Raw genomic sequence first — 14,405 nt, 5'->3', positions numbered from 1 at the left:
CAGTTAGCTGGCATCAGCAGCAAGAGCTGTTGTTTTTCTGCTCCCTTACTTCCTCTGCCCCACCCCTAAGTCAGTATTCAGGGTTGCTGCCCTACCTGAGTTATGCTGCTGACAATAGCTTTTGCTCTCAAGTGGTACTCCAAAATCAGAATCAAATGAGCCCATGTTTAAGGAATTCCTCTAAGTCTATGTTCTCAGCAATCCTGGGAGCCGAGAGAGACTGCAGCCTAGTTTCAACCATTAAAAGCATGACTAAGCAAGTGGACTGATGTTCTCAGGAGACCGGAGGCTCTGGTTTCATGAGAGCAGTCACAGTGTCCCATTGTTATAAGACAATATGTACCCTTATAAGGGCCACCTGGTGTTCAAGTGGCATCAGCTGCAAGGGTCAAGCTCAATGGCTGTTGAGTTGGCTGGGCCTGGTATATAAGCCTTGAGCTGGACCTTGGCTACTTAGTGCTTCCCAGTCTGCTTCCTGCCTAGTTCCCTGCTCCTGTTTACTCTGTTTGAGTGTCCTAGATTCTCTGGTTCCCAATTTCTGGCACTGCCTGGATTACATATCTGGATCCTGCTTATTGACTACGAACTTGACTTGGACTCTCTGGCTCTGACTGTCTAGCTCAGCCTCAGCCCCTGGTTTGGATCCTCCTCTACCTCAGGTATCTATCTACTCTTCCAGATTGCCTATGATCCAGTTCTTACATCCCACTCATCAATGAAGGGTGTGAGCCTTGGAATAGGTCCTATAGACTTCAAGCTAGGAGCAGGCTCATCCAAAATATAATAGCTCAGAAACGGACAGGATTCTCTGGTTGTCTGCAACTAACTGGGGTCCAACCAGTCTCCTCTCTGATATCATCCATTGGCTGCCTGATGATTTACAATAACTGCTATGGATTAGACTGAGTTAAATGCCATCACCAGTAATGGCCACATACTAAATGATCCTGTTTACATTCTCAGCAGAAAGGCCAGGCACTGAATGGCTCTTGAACCATTTTATTCTAGGCTACATAACAGACCATTTTGGGAAGCCTTCAGCCCAGGTGGTTCTCACAAAGCTGCACATATCTATTACTTTTATTAGCAAGTAAACTGTCCCCACCCCCTAGTTACCCAGTTTTTAAGATGTCAATGATGGAAGTTACATAGTACACATAATAGGTCATGACATATGAAGTATACTGAATTTTGGCTGCAGGCTGCAATACTACTGCATGCAAGGCACAGCACAGTACATGGTAGCACACTGCAAAACCCATTAATCTCTTCTACAGGTTAGACCTGGAAGATTGAGATGGATTTCAGTGAAACATGGTCATCACTTGAGAAATGCTAAGGCCTAATTTCACTGGGGCAATTAAGTAATTTATTTTTGTCCCTCTCCTTGTTCCCCTCTGGATATTTGTTGAGCACTGTTTTAATAGGTTTGGATTCTTCTTTTACTTCAGCAGGCAATAAACATCAGGCAGTTTTTGTGGCATCAGTAGTGTTCACCTGGAAACAACTATTACTGTCTAGGTCAGTGATACTGAGTCTTGAGTGGGCCAGAAGCAACATGACCAGCTAGTGTTAGCCAGAGAGCTGCAATCACACACACTAGTTTTTGCACAATGATCACCAGAAACGGTGCAGCTGTTGCACAATCTCAGGAACAACACAATGCATATAGTAAATGACAGCAACAAACTCCTGTACCCTATCCTAACACTAACAAAAGCCAGTTACAGCTTGGGGACTCAGGTTCCAGTGGCCCAGATTCAGAATGATGACTCTAGCAAAGGGGAAAAGGTGACTGCACCAGAGGCATCAGAGGAAAAGGTGACTGCAAGAAAGCTGTTTGAACAGAAATCAATCTGTAAAAAATATGAAAATAAGATAAATGTGATGTGTGTATCAATTTGTGCATGTACAAAAATTCAAATCCTTAGTCCGGCTTTTCTGCTAAGAACCTATGCAGACACTTCCCTAGCTAAAACCCTCTCGTACAAAGCAAGAACTAAAATCCCATCTCTACACCTCCAAAAGTCTCATCTACCCATGCTAGCACCCACCTGTCTGAGGATCTCCTCTGGCAAATACTACATTACTCATTCACCAGATGTTCAGATACAATGGGTTCATCTTAAAAAGGAAAGGAGAAAGTTGTGGTTCAGTAATTTGAGATCAAAAATATGAGATCCTTAGCTGTAATTCTATGTAACAGCTCCTCAGCAGCCTCAGGCACGTAATTTAAGGCTACATTCTGCATCCATTACGCACTTGGAGTACTCTTTACATCTGCAAATAAAGAGACTGGTACGGGTATGCATTCAACTGAATGAAATGGACTGCAATCAATCCCACCCTGGACACAGTGTTGAACTGTGAAGTCCCTTCCAGCTCTACTTTCCTATGATCCTGTAATTTACACAAGAAACTTGCTCAATTACACTACTCCTTTCTATTTAGACATGCTCTCTGCAAGTCCATTTATCACATATAACAAAGTAAGCTATAAACTATAAAAGCTCATGCCTGTGTCAGTCTATAAGGTACCACACTGCCCTACCTATGTGCAAGTAATTACAAAGAATAAGGCAATTCAAGTACTGCTCTACATAGCAACTGAAGAATCAGGCTTTTAACTTCAGCCTCGGTTTCAGCATGTAGAAAATGATATTTATGTTGACATTCATTTTGGAGATCACCCTTAGGATACTGGAGGGCTTAATATTTGTGAAGAGTTTTGAATAAACTCCTATAACAACTAGTAATGCAGTTATAAACAAATGTTTATTTTAAAATGTTGCAGTAGAGCTTGGTATTGTTGTAGCTGTGCTAGTCCAGAGAATGTGCAAGAAGCAAGGTATGTGTTTGGTTCCATCTTTTATAGGACCAACTATATAGTTGGGAGAGAAGTTAGAGAAGCTTTTTGGCACAAGATGTCCTTCCACATTAAGAACTAGACACAGCCTATGCTAAACACTAGGTAAAACACTGACTTTTGTCTAATGCAGTTAGGTAAATAGTTATAATCAAATTTAAAACTTACCAAACAGTACCAAGTCAGAGGACGCTGGGGAACAAAGGCAGAAGAGAAGCGGGGGCTTTGTTGGAATTCCTGGCAGATTACTAGTCAGAGGCCCTGGTTTTTTTTCCTCTTACTCCAGAGCCTCCCTCATAGCTACAAAAGAAATAATAGTCTCTGGTACCCCAGAGCCTCCAGCTGGCTGCTTCTGTGTGTGGCTAAGAAAGGGTTCTCCATTTTTCTACCTCCCAAGTTTAATTTATTTGTTCCTTTGAAAAAAAATGGCTATGTTGTCTGTATCTGCTACAAAACTTCATCCAGAGACACCACACTAATGAGGCCATTCTTAACCATTCCAGTTATGCTTACAAGAGATGGGAATAGCAGGAATAAACGGCTTGTTAACAGCATCAGAACAAAAATCAGTAGTAGCACAGGAACGGCAGCTTTTCATCTGCAGTCCCTAGATGAGGGCATCATGTCATTTCTGTTCCATCTAGTAGGTTATCTCTACCTACTAGATGGAGTAAAAACCCCTCACTTCAGAACAGAGCATGTTTAAACTGTACAGAGGCTGATTACTTCAGCCTCATCAATCAGACAAAGAAAGCTGGTAGGTGGACTTCTCGAGCCCTGCTTATAATGAACATCAAGAACAATATTTGATTATAGATGGGAGGGAAGTTTGTAAGCCTGGTCTTGCACATAACTCAGCCTGATTCTCTGTACATTGTAAATAAATTCTTAACGTGAATATTGCTAGCACATAGTAGTTTTGCCATTGTGGTAAGGTTCACAGCTCTCCATCTGTTAAAGTGAATACACCGGCCAACAACATAAGATCTTGTAATATCCTTTAACTTTTTTGTGACCATATGTTTTAAGGAAGCTGCCCCAACTCTTATCTTTTTCTAATGAAATGTTCTTGATTTAAAAAACTTTTTTGCTTTTGCACTTTAGAAGCACCCTCTATTAGAGGATTCCAAAGCAGTCTGCAAACAGTTACATTTACTTGCTCATTTTATTGGTTGGGGGGGGCAATGGAAACGAAACAGACAGGTTTAGTGATCTGTTCACATTTACATAAGAAGTTAGCCGAGGTGAAGGCCTAAGAAATTCTGATTCCCAGTCCTTTTATAGCCACTAGACTGAGCTGCATCCTAGTTCATAACTTCTGCTATGAACATGATCTTCCCTGGAAGGTAGGTATTCTATAAAGGGGACTTCAGACAGAAGTCTAATTACGTTATTTCTGCTGTAGTCAAACTTAGAGGAGTCCTGTTCACAAACCAAGAATCCATTGTATTTGGTACTGTACAAGACAGAAGTATACTACCCAGCCTTTATATCAGCTTTTTCATCAATGGCTCTCTGAGGCCTTTACAAAGGAGACGACTACCATGGATCCCATTTTACACATGGAAAAAGCAACAAGCAGAGTGGTGAAGAGTTTTTCCTGCCCTCACCCTGCAGAACCATGTAGGAGCCAGAAATAGATCCCACACCACCAGTCTCACGCCTTCATAAGGCCACACTCCCCAGTTGCCCCAAGGTTCTTACATGCCGTTTGATCCAGAGAGAAATGAAGAATAAGGAAATTTCTTACATTTGTCATTTTGATCAAATTGGTAGAAATAAACTACTTGAGGAACACAAATAAGCTTGTTAATATTGAACTGCATATAACAGAGTTAATTTGCTTGGCCACGTCTGAGTTTGGCCACTATCACAACCGTACATATTTCAATCTGTAATTTTCTGCTTAGCATAACTGATACCAAGACCCTAGTGGAATTTCAACTGTATACACTGACATGAATCGCCCTAGTTTAATTCTACTATGATGATCTGGTCAGGAAACGTTACAACATGTGGTTCCAACTTGCCCAAACCAAAAAATAGAACATGTAACTGTAGATTTAATTTTGTATGGTCCACCAGGTAGACAGTAGCAAGAGTACTGATATATAGCCCTTTCCCGCTCCCTGTCATTCTATACCTCCTGTTCTTCTATGCTATTCTTGTAAGCTCACTGTCTTCCTTCAAAGCTCCATTCAGTTTTCTTTTAGCTTCTATTCTGTCTACTCTCTACTCTACCCTGAAGTGGTTATTTCCATTTCTGTACTTCAGTATTTATATTACTCTTTGCAGAGAACAAAATTAAACTGGTTCCTACTTGTGTAAAATAATGCTCTCCTTTGTGGTCCTATTCTTCATCATCCATCATTCCTTCACGTTGCCCAGCTCTCTCCCACCCATCTACCCTTAGCTCCTGCCTACTTACCCAGATTCCCAGGTGTAACATGCACTGCTTTTGTACAGCCTAAAACACACAGGGCTCAGGAATGGAGAAATATGCAGCTAACTAGAGGCAGCTGACGTATTAGGTAGCTATTACTGTGGCTTGCCTCTAGGAAAATAGCCTGCTTGCATTTACAAAACATCTATTTCAATATGGATGCAGACTGATAAAATCTAAACCAGTGAAATGAAACTTACACTAGGCATGTATAAGCCCTGATTCTTGCAGGTACAATTCTACACCTGTTTGGAAAAAGCTACCCCATTATTAGTGAATACATAGTCTTACCATTACCCTTTTTAACCCCAGCGTAAATGTCCACTGCCTGCAGTCTACCTCACTATGATCTATTACTCAGCACATTTCTTGTGCATGTTAGTTTGAAAAAGAGCTTTCAAACAAGAGTGGTGTCTTGTTAAATCTGCAAGAGGTCACACATACCTATAGTACAAATAAATCTGCTGGAGACTCCTCTTTATAATCCATTTTAAGTTGTATAATCTCACCAAGTACTGAAGAGCAAATTACCATATAGAAAGAGTGAAACACTGCTGAAGAGCTCTATTATAATTATCTGCCTCACTACACAGCCTAATCACATTTTAAAATACATGAATCACTATTCTGAAACCATGTGGTCTTCTCACAGTAGACCTATGAGGTCATCCTAAAACAAGAAAGATCTATTTTTACAAAGTTTAGAAGTTAGATTTTATATTTTAACCTTATGTTTTGCAATACTAAAAGATTTGCAAGTAAATTAATATAAAACTGGATTCTGTAGATGTAAGCTGTTTGAGCAGCCGCATTTTTAGCAAAAATTCATCACTTCCCCATGATGAACATACTTAGTTTAAATCTGAGTTAAATAACTCTAAAAATTCAAATACTCATGCATATGCATTCACTGGATTTTTTAAAGTCAACTCTCTCCAAAAAGTTGCCATTTAAACCACTACAGGACTGTGCTACTGAATGAGAGCTAGATAAAAATGGATTACTCCCTTCTCATTGTCCTAGCAAAATGACATAAATGCAGGCACACAAAGGGTGCTGGACGAATTTTCCCTTTAGTATTAATAATCTGAAGGGATCCATTTTAAATCCAGTTAACTTCCTAAAAAAAAGCAGTCAATTTCAGGTAACAAAATTGTCCTGAAGCCCCCCTGACAGTTTTTGTAAGTTTATCTGATTTAGAGTGGTTTTTTCTGTACTCTGTTTAGGACTGAGGAAAGCATACAAAATAAAATATATGAAAGGATAAGTTTTTTCTGTATAATCTTGCAGTTCAGATTACCTTGGCCAGTAATCATACCAGTTTGTCCATCCTGAGGGTGCTCAACCTCAGGCCTACAGGCCAAATGAAATCTGGTCTTCAGGGCTCCCAATGATGGCAATACTGCCATCCCTCCTTGCTACCAAAATCCCAAGTGCCGTGGGGCAGGTTGGAGCCTTCCCCAACAGCTGAGGTGGATGTCATCTACCTGGATTTCAAGAAGACCTCTGACACTGTTTCTCACCCCATTCTCACAAAAAAAAACTAGGCAACTGGCACTGATATCTACACAGTCAGATGGGTGGCAAATTGGCTTGATGGTCACACCCAGAGAATGGTGCTGGACCGGTCATTTTCGACCTGGAGGGATGTGGGTAGTGGAATTCCCTAGGGCTCAGTCCTCGGGCCTGTGCTATTCAATATCTTTATCAGCAACTTGGAAGTGTGCGCGGAGAGCATGCTGCCCAAATTCGCTGATGACACAAAGATGTGGGGAGAAGTAGGCACACTGGAGGGGAGGGACAGAATCCAACTAGATCTAGACAGGTTAGAGAGGTAGGCAGACGAGAATAGAATGGAATTCAATGCAGACAAGTGCAAGGTGCTGCATCTAGGGAGAAGGAACCAGCAACACACCTATAGGCTGGGGAACTCCCTTCTCAACAACACAGTGGCTGAAAGGGATCTTAGAGTCATTGTTGACTCCAGGATGGACACGAGCCACCAATGCGAGGAAGTGGTCAGTAAGGCTAACCGCACCTTGTCATGCATCTATATATGCATCACATGCAGGTCCAGGGAGGTGATCCTTCCCCTCTATGCAGCACTGGTCAGGCTGCAGTTGGAGTACTGTGTCCAGTTCTGTGTGCTGCACTTCAAGAGGGATGTGGCTAACCTTGAGAGGGTCCAGAGAAGGGCCAATTGCATGGTCAGGGGGCAGCAGGGCAGGCCCTATGTAGATAGACTAAAGGGCCTGAATCTATTCATCCTCCACAAGAGAAGATTGAGAGGGGATCTGGTGGCTGTCTATAAACTCACTGGAGGGATCAGCAGAAAATAGGTGAGGCTCTTTTCCCCTGGGCACCACCTGGGATAACTCGAGAAATAACAGACACAAACTGATTGAGAGTAGGTTCAGGCTTGATATCAGGAGGCATTACTTTACGGTTAGGGTTGCCGGGCTCTGGAATGGGCTCCCAAGGGAAGGGGTGCTCTCCCCTATCCTGGGGGTCTTCAAGAGGAGATTGGATAGATATCTGGCTGGGGTATTGCAATCCCAGCACTCGTTCCTACCCAGGGCAGGGGGTCGGACTTGATGATCTGTTCAGGTCCCTTCCAACCCTAGAAGGTATGAGCCAGGCCCCAACCCTCCCCTAACACAGCCAGATCAGGCCTGAGCCACACCCTCTTCCCTCCACTCAGCCGGGTTAGGGGCAGGCTGTGGCCCCTTCTGGTAGTACCTGCCCACACCCCCTCCTCCTGTGCAGATGGTTTACCACTGCTGTGTCATGCCAAACCTGCTCCCCACTTCCCAGCCAGGCTGGGGACAGGCAATGCCCGTCTTGCCTGCATAAGGCTAGGCCATGCCCCCCCATGCCTGCCCAGCCAGGTTGGGGCCTGGCCATACCCCTCTCCCTGTGAGACTGGACTGTAGCCAGGTCATGCCCCTTTTCCCGTGAAGAGCCAGGCTAGGGCTGGATCAAGCCCCTTCTCCCCGCTGGATCAGGGCCAGGCTGCCCCCACCGCCTTCTGCATGGCTGGAGGGAGCCCCAGGTGAAGGATTGGGTCCACCAGCCAGATCCAGCCCACGGAAGGAATCAGGCACTGCCCATCTGGCCTGCTGAAAAAGGTTGAGCATCACTAATCTATTCTGTCAGAAAACTAAGTAACCCATCAGTCTAGCATGGTTAAGGAGTACAAGTTTCTGTAGCCGAAGGCATGCAAAGAAACTGTGTGGTATCACCACGTTGAGCCACTTTTTACTTCCCCACATAAATGTTTTAGCTAGGTGGACTAGGGGGTACCTTTATTATACATCCAGGGAGAAACGTTCAAATTCATACTTTTTAGATGCATAGTTAGATACATTAACCACTGTACAATCCAACCTCTGATCACACCAGAAAAACGCATGAAGGAGTAATAGTTTGGTTGATAGCATCTCTGTGCTACTATCACTTAAAAAAATGCACTTTAAATAAATGCTACCTATGTAGCTATGTATTGGAGTTAAATGTAAGATCTGTAAATTTCATCTGTACCTCGCATTTTACATCACTTAATGTTTTAATAAAGTATTAAAAATATGTAAGCATGTGGCATTCATTTGCAATTTTGACTTAATAGGTTACCTGTTTTTCCTCCTCAGGCATGTCTTTTTCCAGTTCTAGTAAGTATTCTTCATCTAATTCGGTCTGTTTCTCTGAGGAATCTTCATTGTTCATTATCTTCTCTTCTTCATCTACTCTGGGCACCTTGCCCTCAAAGGATTCAGGACAGTCATGAAAGCACTCATCTGTTGCTCCGGTTTCCTGGGTAGCAGACTGCATATCTCCCCTCTCCTGACTCCTTGCAAGGCATCCATCTTTGGAGCCAGCTGTCACGGTATTGCTGCTGTGATCAGAAAGCTTCAAGCGATGGAGCGTTTCCTCTGGGGGCCTGGAATCTTCAGACTCTTCCATTTCTGAATCCTTTCAGAATCCTGGCCACTGCAAACGAGAGAGGAACAATGATTCACAGGGTGCCCAGGAGACAGAACTTCCATCTGCAGCATTTCAAAGTACTTCATAGAGACTAGTTTATCCTCGTGACACTGGTCAGCTACAGTAGAGTGTTACCTACTTTGAGCCATGGGGAAATGTATATCTGGCTGCTAAAGCGATTTGTCCAACTGGGCCCCATGAACATGTGCATGTGGGAATGGTAGTCCCAGATGCCACATACCACGCTCCCCCTGGGCTAAAAGTCCAGCCCACAGGTCAGATGCAGCCGGCAGCGGACTCCATTTTTCAGCAGCCCATCTGCATGGCTTAGGTTGGTTTCCGTGGAGACTGGCCCCAGCATATTGGCAGGCAGCAGTGGTGTCAGCCTCTTCCTGGTGGGGAGGTCGAGGGGGAACTGTGCTGTAGGCGGGAATGGGGCAGGCAAAAGTGGGGCAGGCAGGGGCAGCAGTACCACTGGGAGGGGTGTCTATGGGGAGCTATGGGGAAGTTTGAGGTGGTTACAGCCCCCTCAAGTGCCATCTCGGCTGGCAGGGCGCGCAGGAATGTGCAAAGCTGCTCTGGAGCCCGGATGAGATCTTGCAGCTGTGACAGTGTGGCCCAGAGCCAAGGCAGAGCTGTGATCCGCTGCTTGCAAATCCCTACCCAGAGAATGGAGACTGCAGGTCATAGCTCTGCTTCAGGTCTGGACCACTGTTGCCCCAAGATCCCAGCCAGGCCCACAGGTTTGCACTCTGCCACGCACCCTGCCAGTGCTGGTAGCGCTGGTCTCCACGGAAACCCTAGCCTCATGCTATCACAGCAGGGCTGCTGCTGAGGTCTCCATGGAAACTGGCCCCAGCTCTGTGGGCAGGGGCTGCTAGGAAATGGACTCCGGCCACTAGCCAGAGCCACCACTTTGCCCACCCCTGCCCCAGGGTGACCACCCATCCATAACTAAGCAGGACTGTCCCAGAATGGGAACCTCCAGCCCTAGTTCCAGGCTGCATGACGCCGGGACACCATTTGTCCTGGATTCTCAGAGTTGTGCAGGGATCTACGGGAAAGGCCTGGTTTCTCCTTGCAGGCTGGCAGTGATCCAGCCTGCAAGGGCTGCTAGGAGTGGGATGCAGGGGGGTCCACATGCATGTGTGCACCCATACACATGCCCAGGAATAGAGACAGGCGGGCTGGAGAGCAGCTCCCTGCAGGTAAGTCTACAGAGGAGAAGGGGCATACGGGGCAAATCACGGTCCTCCTGGTGAAGAAAGAAGCAGGACAGGAACTGGGACCAGGGTGGTGCATGGGGCTGGGGTGTGAAGCAGGATTGCACCACGGGCAGTTCACAGGCACGGGGTGGGGCGTGGAGGGGTCCTGCTGCTGTGCATACACCCCGGGGTCATGAGGGACACATCCCCCCCAGATTTGTGCACGAAGCGGGTGCAGATGCGGCGGCGTGCTACGGCCTCAGGGCTCCCCGCCCACTGCCTTGCCCTGGGGAGCCTGCGCCGCCATGGCGAGGCGCCCCCGCCGTCCGCAGCAGCGGGGGCGACGGCGGGGAGTTGTGCCTGCTCTCCCGGGCGGGCAGGGAGCGCGGGGCTCCCGGGGCAAGGAACCGGAGCCCGCCTCCCCCCAGCTACAGTCCCAAGCCCATCCCCCCGGACGCCCCGCAACGGCCCGGGGCCCTCAGGCAGCGCCCGGACTCTGCCCGCGGCGCCGCAGCCCGAGGGGGCCGTGCTCAGAGGCCGCCCCGGGGACCCCAGCCCGGCCCAGCCCAAATTTCACCGAGAACCTTCTTCGCCCCTCTTCTGCCGCCACCTGTCACCTCCGACCTCCCTCAGCACGATCACTTCCGGCTTGCCCCGGCCAATGGGAGTCCGAGGCGCGGGGCTCACCGGGAGTTGTAGTCTTGTCACCAGCTAGACGTCACTTCCGGCAGAAGCGGGTTGCTTTCATTGGCACCAGGCGGGGCTGGGAGTGGATCTTCAAGTCTGTGGGGCGAACGGGCGGGGTTGGGACGCCCGGGCCAGGCCCGAATGCGGGCGTGTCGTTAGGGGCCGGGCCGGGGGCTCCTGGAGGCGGGATGGCTTCGGTCCTTGCTCTGTCCCGTACGCCCTCCGCACTGGGCGGCGCCATCTTGGGTGCCCGCAGGGGCGGCCATTTTGTGTTACGGCAATGGTCGGGGCCGGGAGCGCGCAGCCTCGCTGCTGCCTGCGGCTCCGGCCCGCCCATTCCGCCCCGGCCCGCTCAGCACGTGCTGGTAGTGGGGGGCCTGAAAATACCGGCTTGAGGCCTCTGCAATTCGTGTTCCAGTCGTTTCCGCTACTTTTTTTCTTTTAAGCGAACCTAGGGTTCCCACGTTAGGCGACTTGCAGCGCTAAAGTCGCTAGACGAGCACGAACCGGCCCCAGTGCGAGCGTCACTTCCAACGTGTGCAGTGCAGCCCCCAGCCCAGGAGCACAGGGCCGTGAAATGTCGCGTGTTGACGCCATGGTTAACTACTTAATAAGTACATTTCCAGAAGTGCTGCTGGGCCCCATCAGTTTTTGAAGATCAGGTCAATTATTAGGCAGTGGAGGTTTCATAGTTTCTAGGGTCAGAAGGGACCTGAACAGATCATCAAGTCCAACCCCCTGCCCTGGGTAGGAACGAGTGCTGAGAGATATGATACCTTTTATTAGACCAACTCAAATAGTTGGAAAAATTCTTATTTGCAAGTTTTCGGATTACAAACACCTTTCTTCCTGCAAGGAAGATTTTTCGAACTGTTTGAGTTGGTCTCATAAAAGATAACGGATTTATCTGCCTATGTTCTTAGACGAACATGGTGAGATTAGTAAGCACTAAAATGAGGCCTTAGGAGCTTAGCTTTAGATACTTACATTTGAAAATCTTGACCTTGATGCAGGGCAACCCCCTGATGCACATGGACCCCCTGAGCATAGCAGTCCACCCCCTGCAAAAAGGCACCGCTGACACTGCCAGCAATGCCTGCAGGCAGTTGGCACTTACCATCCTGCCGCCGACACCTCGCGGTCTATGATCACCGCTGGCCACTGCCGCAGCTACCGACAGTGCCTGTGGGTGGTTGCTGACCCCTGGTCAGTGGTCGACACCACCTGCTGCTGACAATGCTGGTGGTGTCTGCGGGAGCTCCGCGCTTTACTGCCGCACTGTTTATGCTTTGACTTACAGCTTATAGCCTGACAGTTGTATATCAGTCTGAGGGCACAAGCCAGAAAACTGTAGGACACCTGGCAGACTTAAGGAGAAGGAACTTGGGTTTTTATATAGGTGGCTTGCTTGACCTGGGAAATAGTTCTGATTCAGCAAGGACGTAATAATCCAGTGACATAAGCGCCTTACCAAGTTACAATCTGAAGACTATCTGTCAGTGTGAAAGGGGGCTGATATTTCCCCAAGAAACAAGTCATATACTTGTATAATACTTTATTCTAAGCCTGCACAAATTAATGTTAATCTGAGTCCACACGTGTATGGATTTCTACTAGGGTTCTGTGAAATTTCACCAGGTGTTTCATTTTGAAGCTGTTTTTATATGTTTCAAGCTTGAAACAGCAAAATCAAAATGAAACAAAAGTCTTCAAAACAGCTTCGAAACAAAACGAGGGCACTCGAACCAGTTTAAAAATTTTGAAATGTTTCGAGTTTTGAAGCCGGGCTTACTTGGTTCAGCACTGGTCCCTGGAGGCAGCGGCAGCCTCCCTTCGTCCGGTGCAGAGATCTGGGGGCTTGTGCCTCCGGGAGGAGTCTGGCACAGCTCGGCAGCCCTCCCAGGAGTGCGAGCCCCTGGATCTGTGCCGGATGAGGGGAGGCTGCTGCTGCTGCCTGGGACAGGCAACAGGAGCAGTTTTCTCCAGCGTTAGGCGCAGCCCACGCCCAGCGCTGGCCCCAGGCAACAGGGCAGCTTCCTCTCATCTGGGGCGCTGATCCGGAAGCTCACACCCCTGGGAGGGCTCCAGGGCTGTGATGGACTCCTGCGAGCCCCCAGATCTGCATGTCACATGAGAGGAGGCTGCCACTGCTAGCAAGTGTCTGAGTTGTGTTTTGAACAGTTTGAGGTGCAGTTTCCCTGAAACCCCTGCACCTATCTCTTTGAAACTTGTCAAGCTTCGTGGCCTCATACCACCCCTGTGATTTTCATCCAAATCAGGCAAGAAATGACAAAGTTTTAAGCATTGTCATTATTCCCCATTATAGACTATGGGCAAAATGTTGAAATGCGTCAAAACAGCAAAACAGTTGTGACAAACCAGACAGGACAGTGCTTTGAAACAAAGTGAAATAACGAAACAAAACACTGTCCCTTCAAAACAGACTTTGAAACAAAATGATAGTGTTTCACACAGCCCTAATTTCTACCACTTGGAGATTTTGGAACGTCTACTGTTTGTTGATAAGCTAGGCTCAAAACAATAGTATTCTTATGAAAAGCTCAATATTTGCAATTAATATGAGAGCAAAATCTTCTATGGCATGTTCATTGCCTGAGATAACGCAGTTCTCCTGGGCTCTGCAGCCTTATAGATTCATAGGTTGTAAGGCCAGAAGGGACCTGTGGAGAGCACCGGGTCCAGCCCCCTGCACCAAGCAGGAAAGACAACTGGGGGTCAGGTGACCCCAGCAAGGGGACTGTCTAGTCTCCACTTGAAGATTTCCAGGGTAGGTGATTGCACCATCTCTGGAGAGAGCTTATTCCACATTCTGGACACCCTGGCTGTGAAGAAGCTTTTCCAAGAAGTTTTTCCTGATGTTGAGTCTGAATTGATCTTTCAAGAGTTTGTGGCCATTACTCCTGGTTTTTCCTTCAGGTGCCCTGGTGAACAGTTGCCCACCGAGCCCTTGATGTACTCCCCTAGTGTAGCAGTAAGCTGCTACCAGGTCCCCTCTCAACCTTCTTTTCCTCAGGCTAAAGAGTCCCGAATCCCTCAGCCTTTCCTCGTATGGCTTTCCTTTTAAGGCTGATCATACGGGTGGCTCTTCTTTGGACTCTCTCTTGTCCACATCCTTGTTAAAGTGCGCTGCCCAGAACTGGATGCAGTACTCCAGCTGTGGTCTCACCAGTGCTGAGCAGAGAGGAAGAATCACCTTCTTGGT

General features: G+C 47.4%; 1 protein-coding gene across 5 annotated transcripts in view; it reads right to left on the bottom strand.

Moving 5' to 3' along the window:
- TTC1 (tetratricopeptide repeat domain 1) overlaps positions 1-11,402 on the bottom strand; it is a 52,052-nt gene extending 40,650 nt beyond the window's left edge. The window contains exons 1-2 of one of the 5 annotated variants that reach the window (XM_090065075.1): positions 11,183-11,402; positions 8,940-9,296 (exon numbers count right to left, since the gene is read on the bottom strand). In XM_090065075.1, the coding sequence (XP_089921201.1) occupies positions 8,940-9,269 (330 nt within the window). In that variant the 5' untranslated portion in view covers positions 9,270-9,296; positions 11,183-11,402. The other 4 variants (XM_090065073.1, XM_090065071.1, XM_090065076.1 and 1 more) reach the window with 4 other exon arrangements.
- Between the last annotated feature and the right edge of the window lie 3,003 nt (positions 11,403-14,405).

Source organism: Crocodylus siamensis, chromosome 10 (assembly GCF_052110815.1).
Source record: "Crocodylus siamensis isolate JL-2025a chromosome 10, ASM5211081v1, whole genome shotgun sequence".
Taxonomy (NCBI): Eukaryota; Metazoa; Chordata; order Crocodylia; family Crocodylidae; genus Crocodylus; species Crocodylus siamensis.
This window is presented reverse-complemented; position numbering and strand designations above follow the sequence as displayed.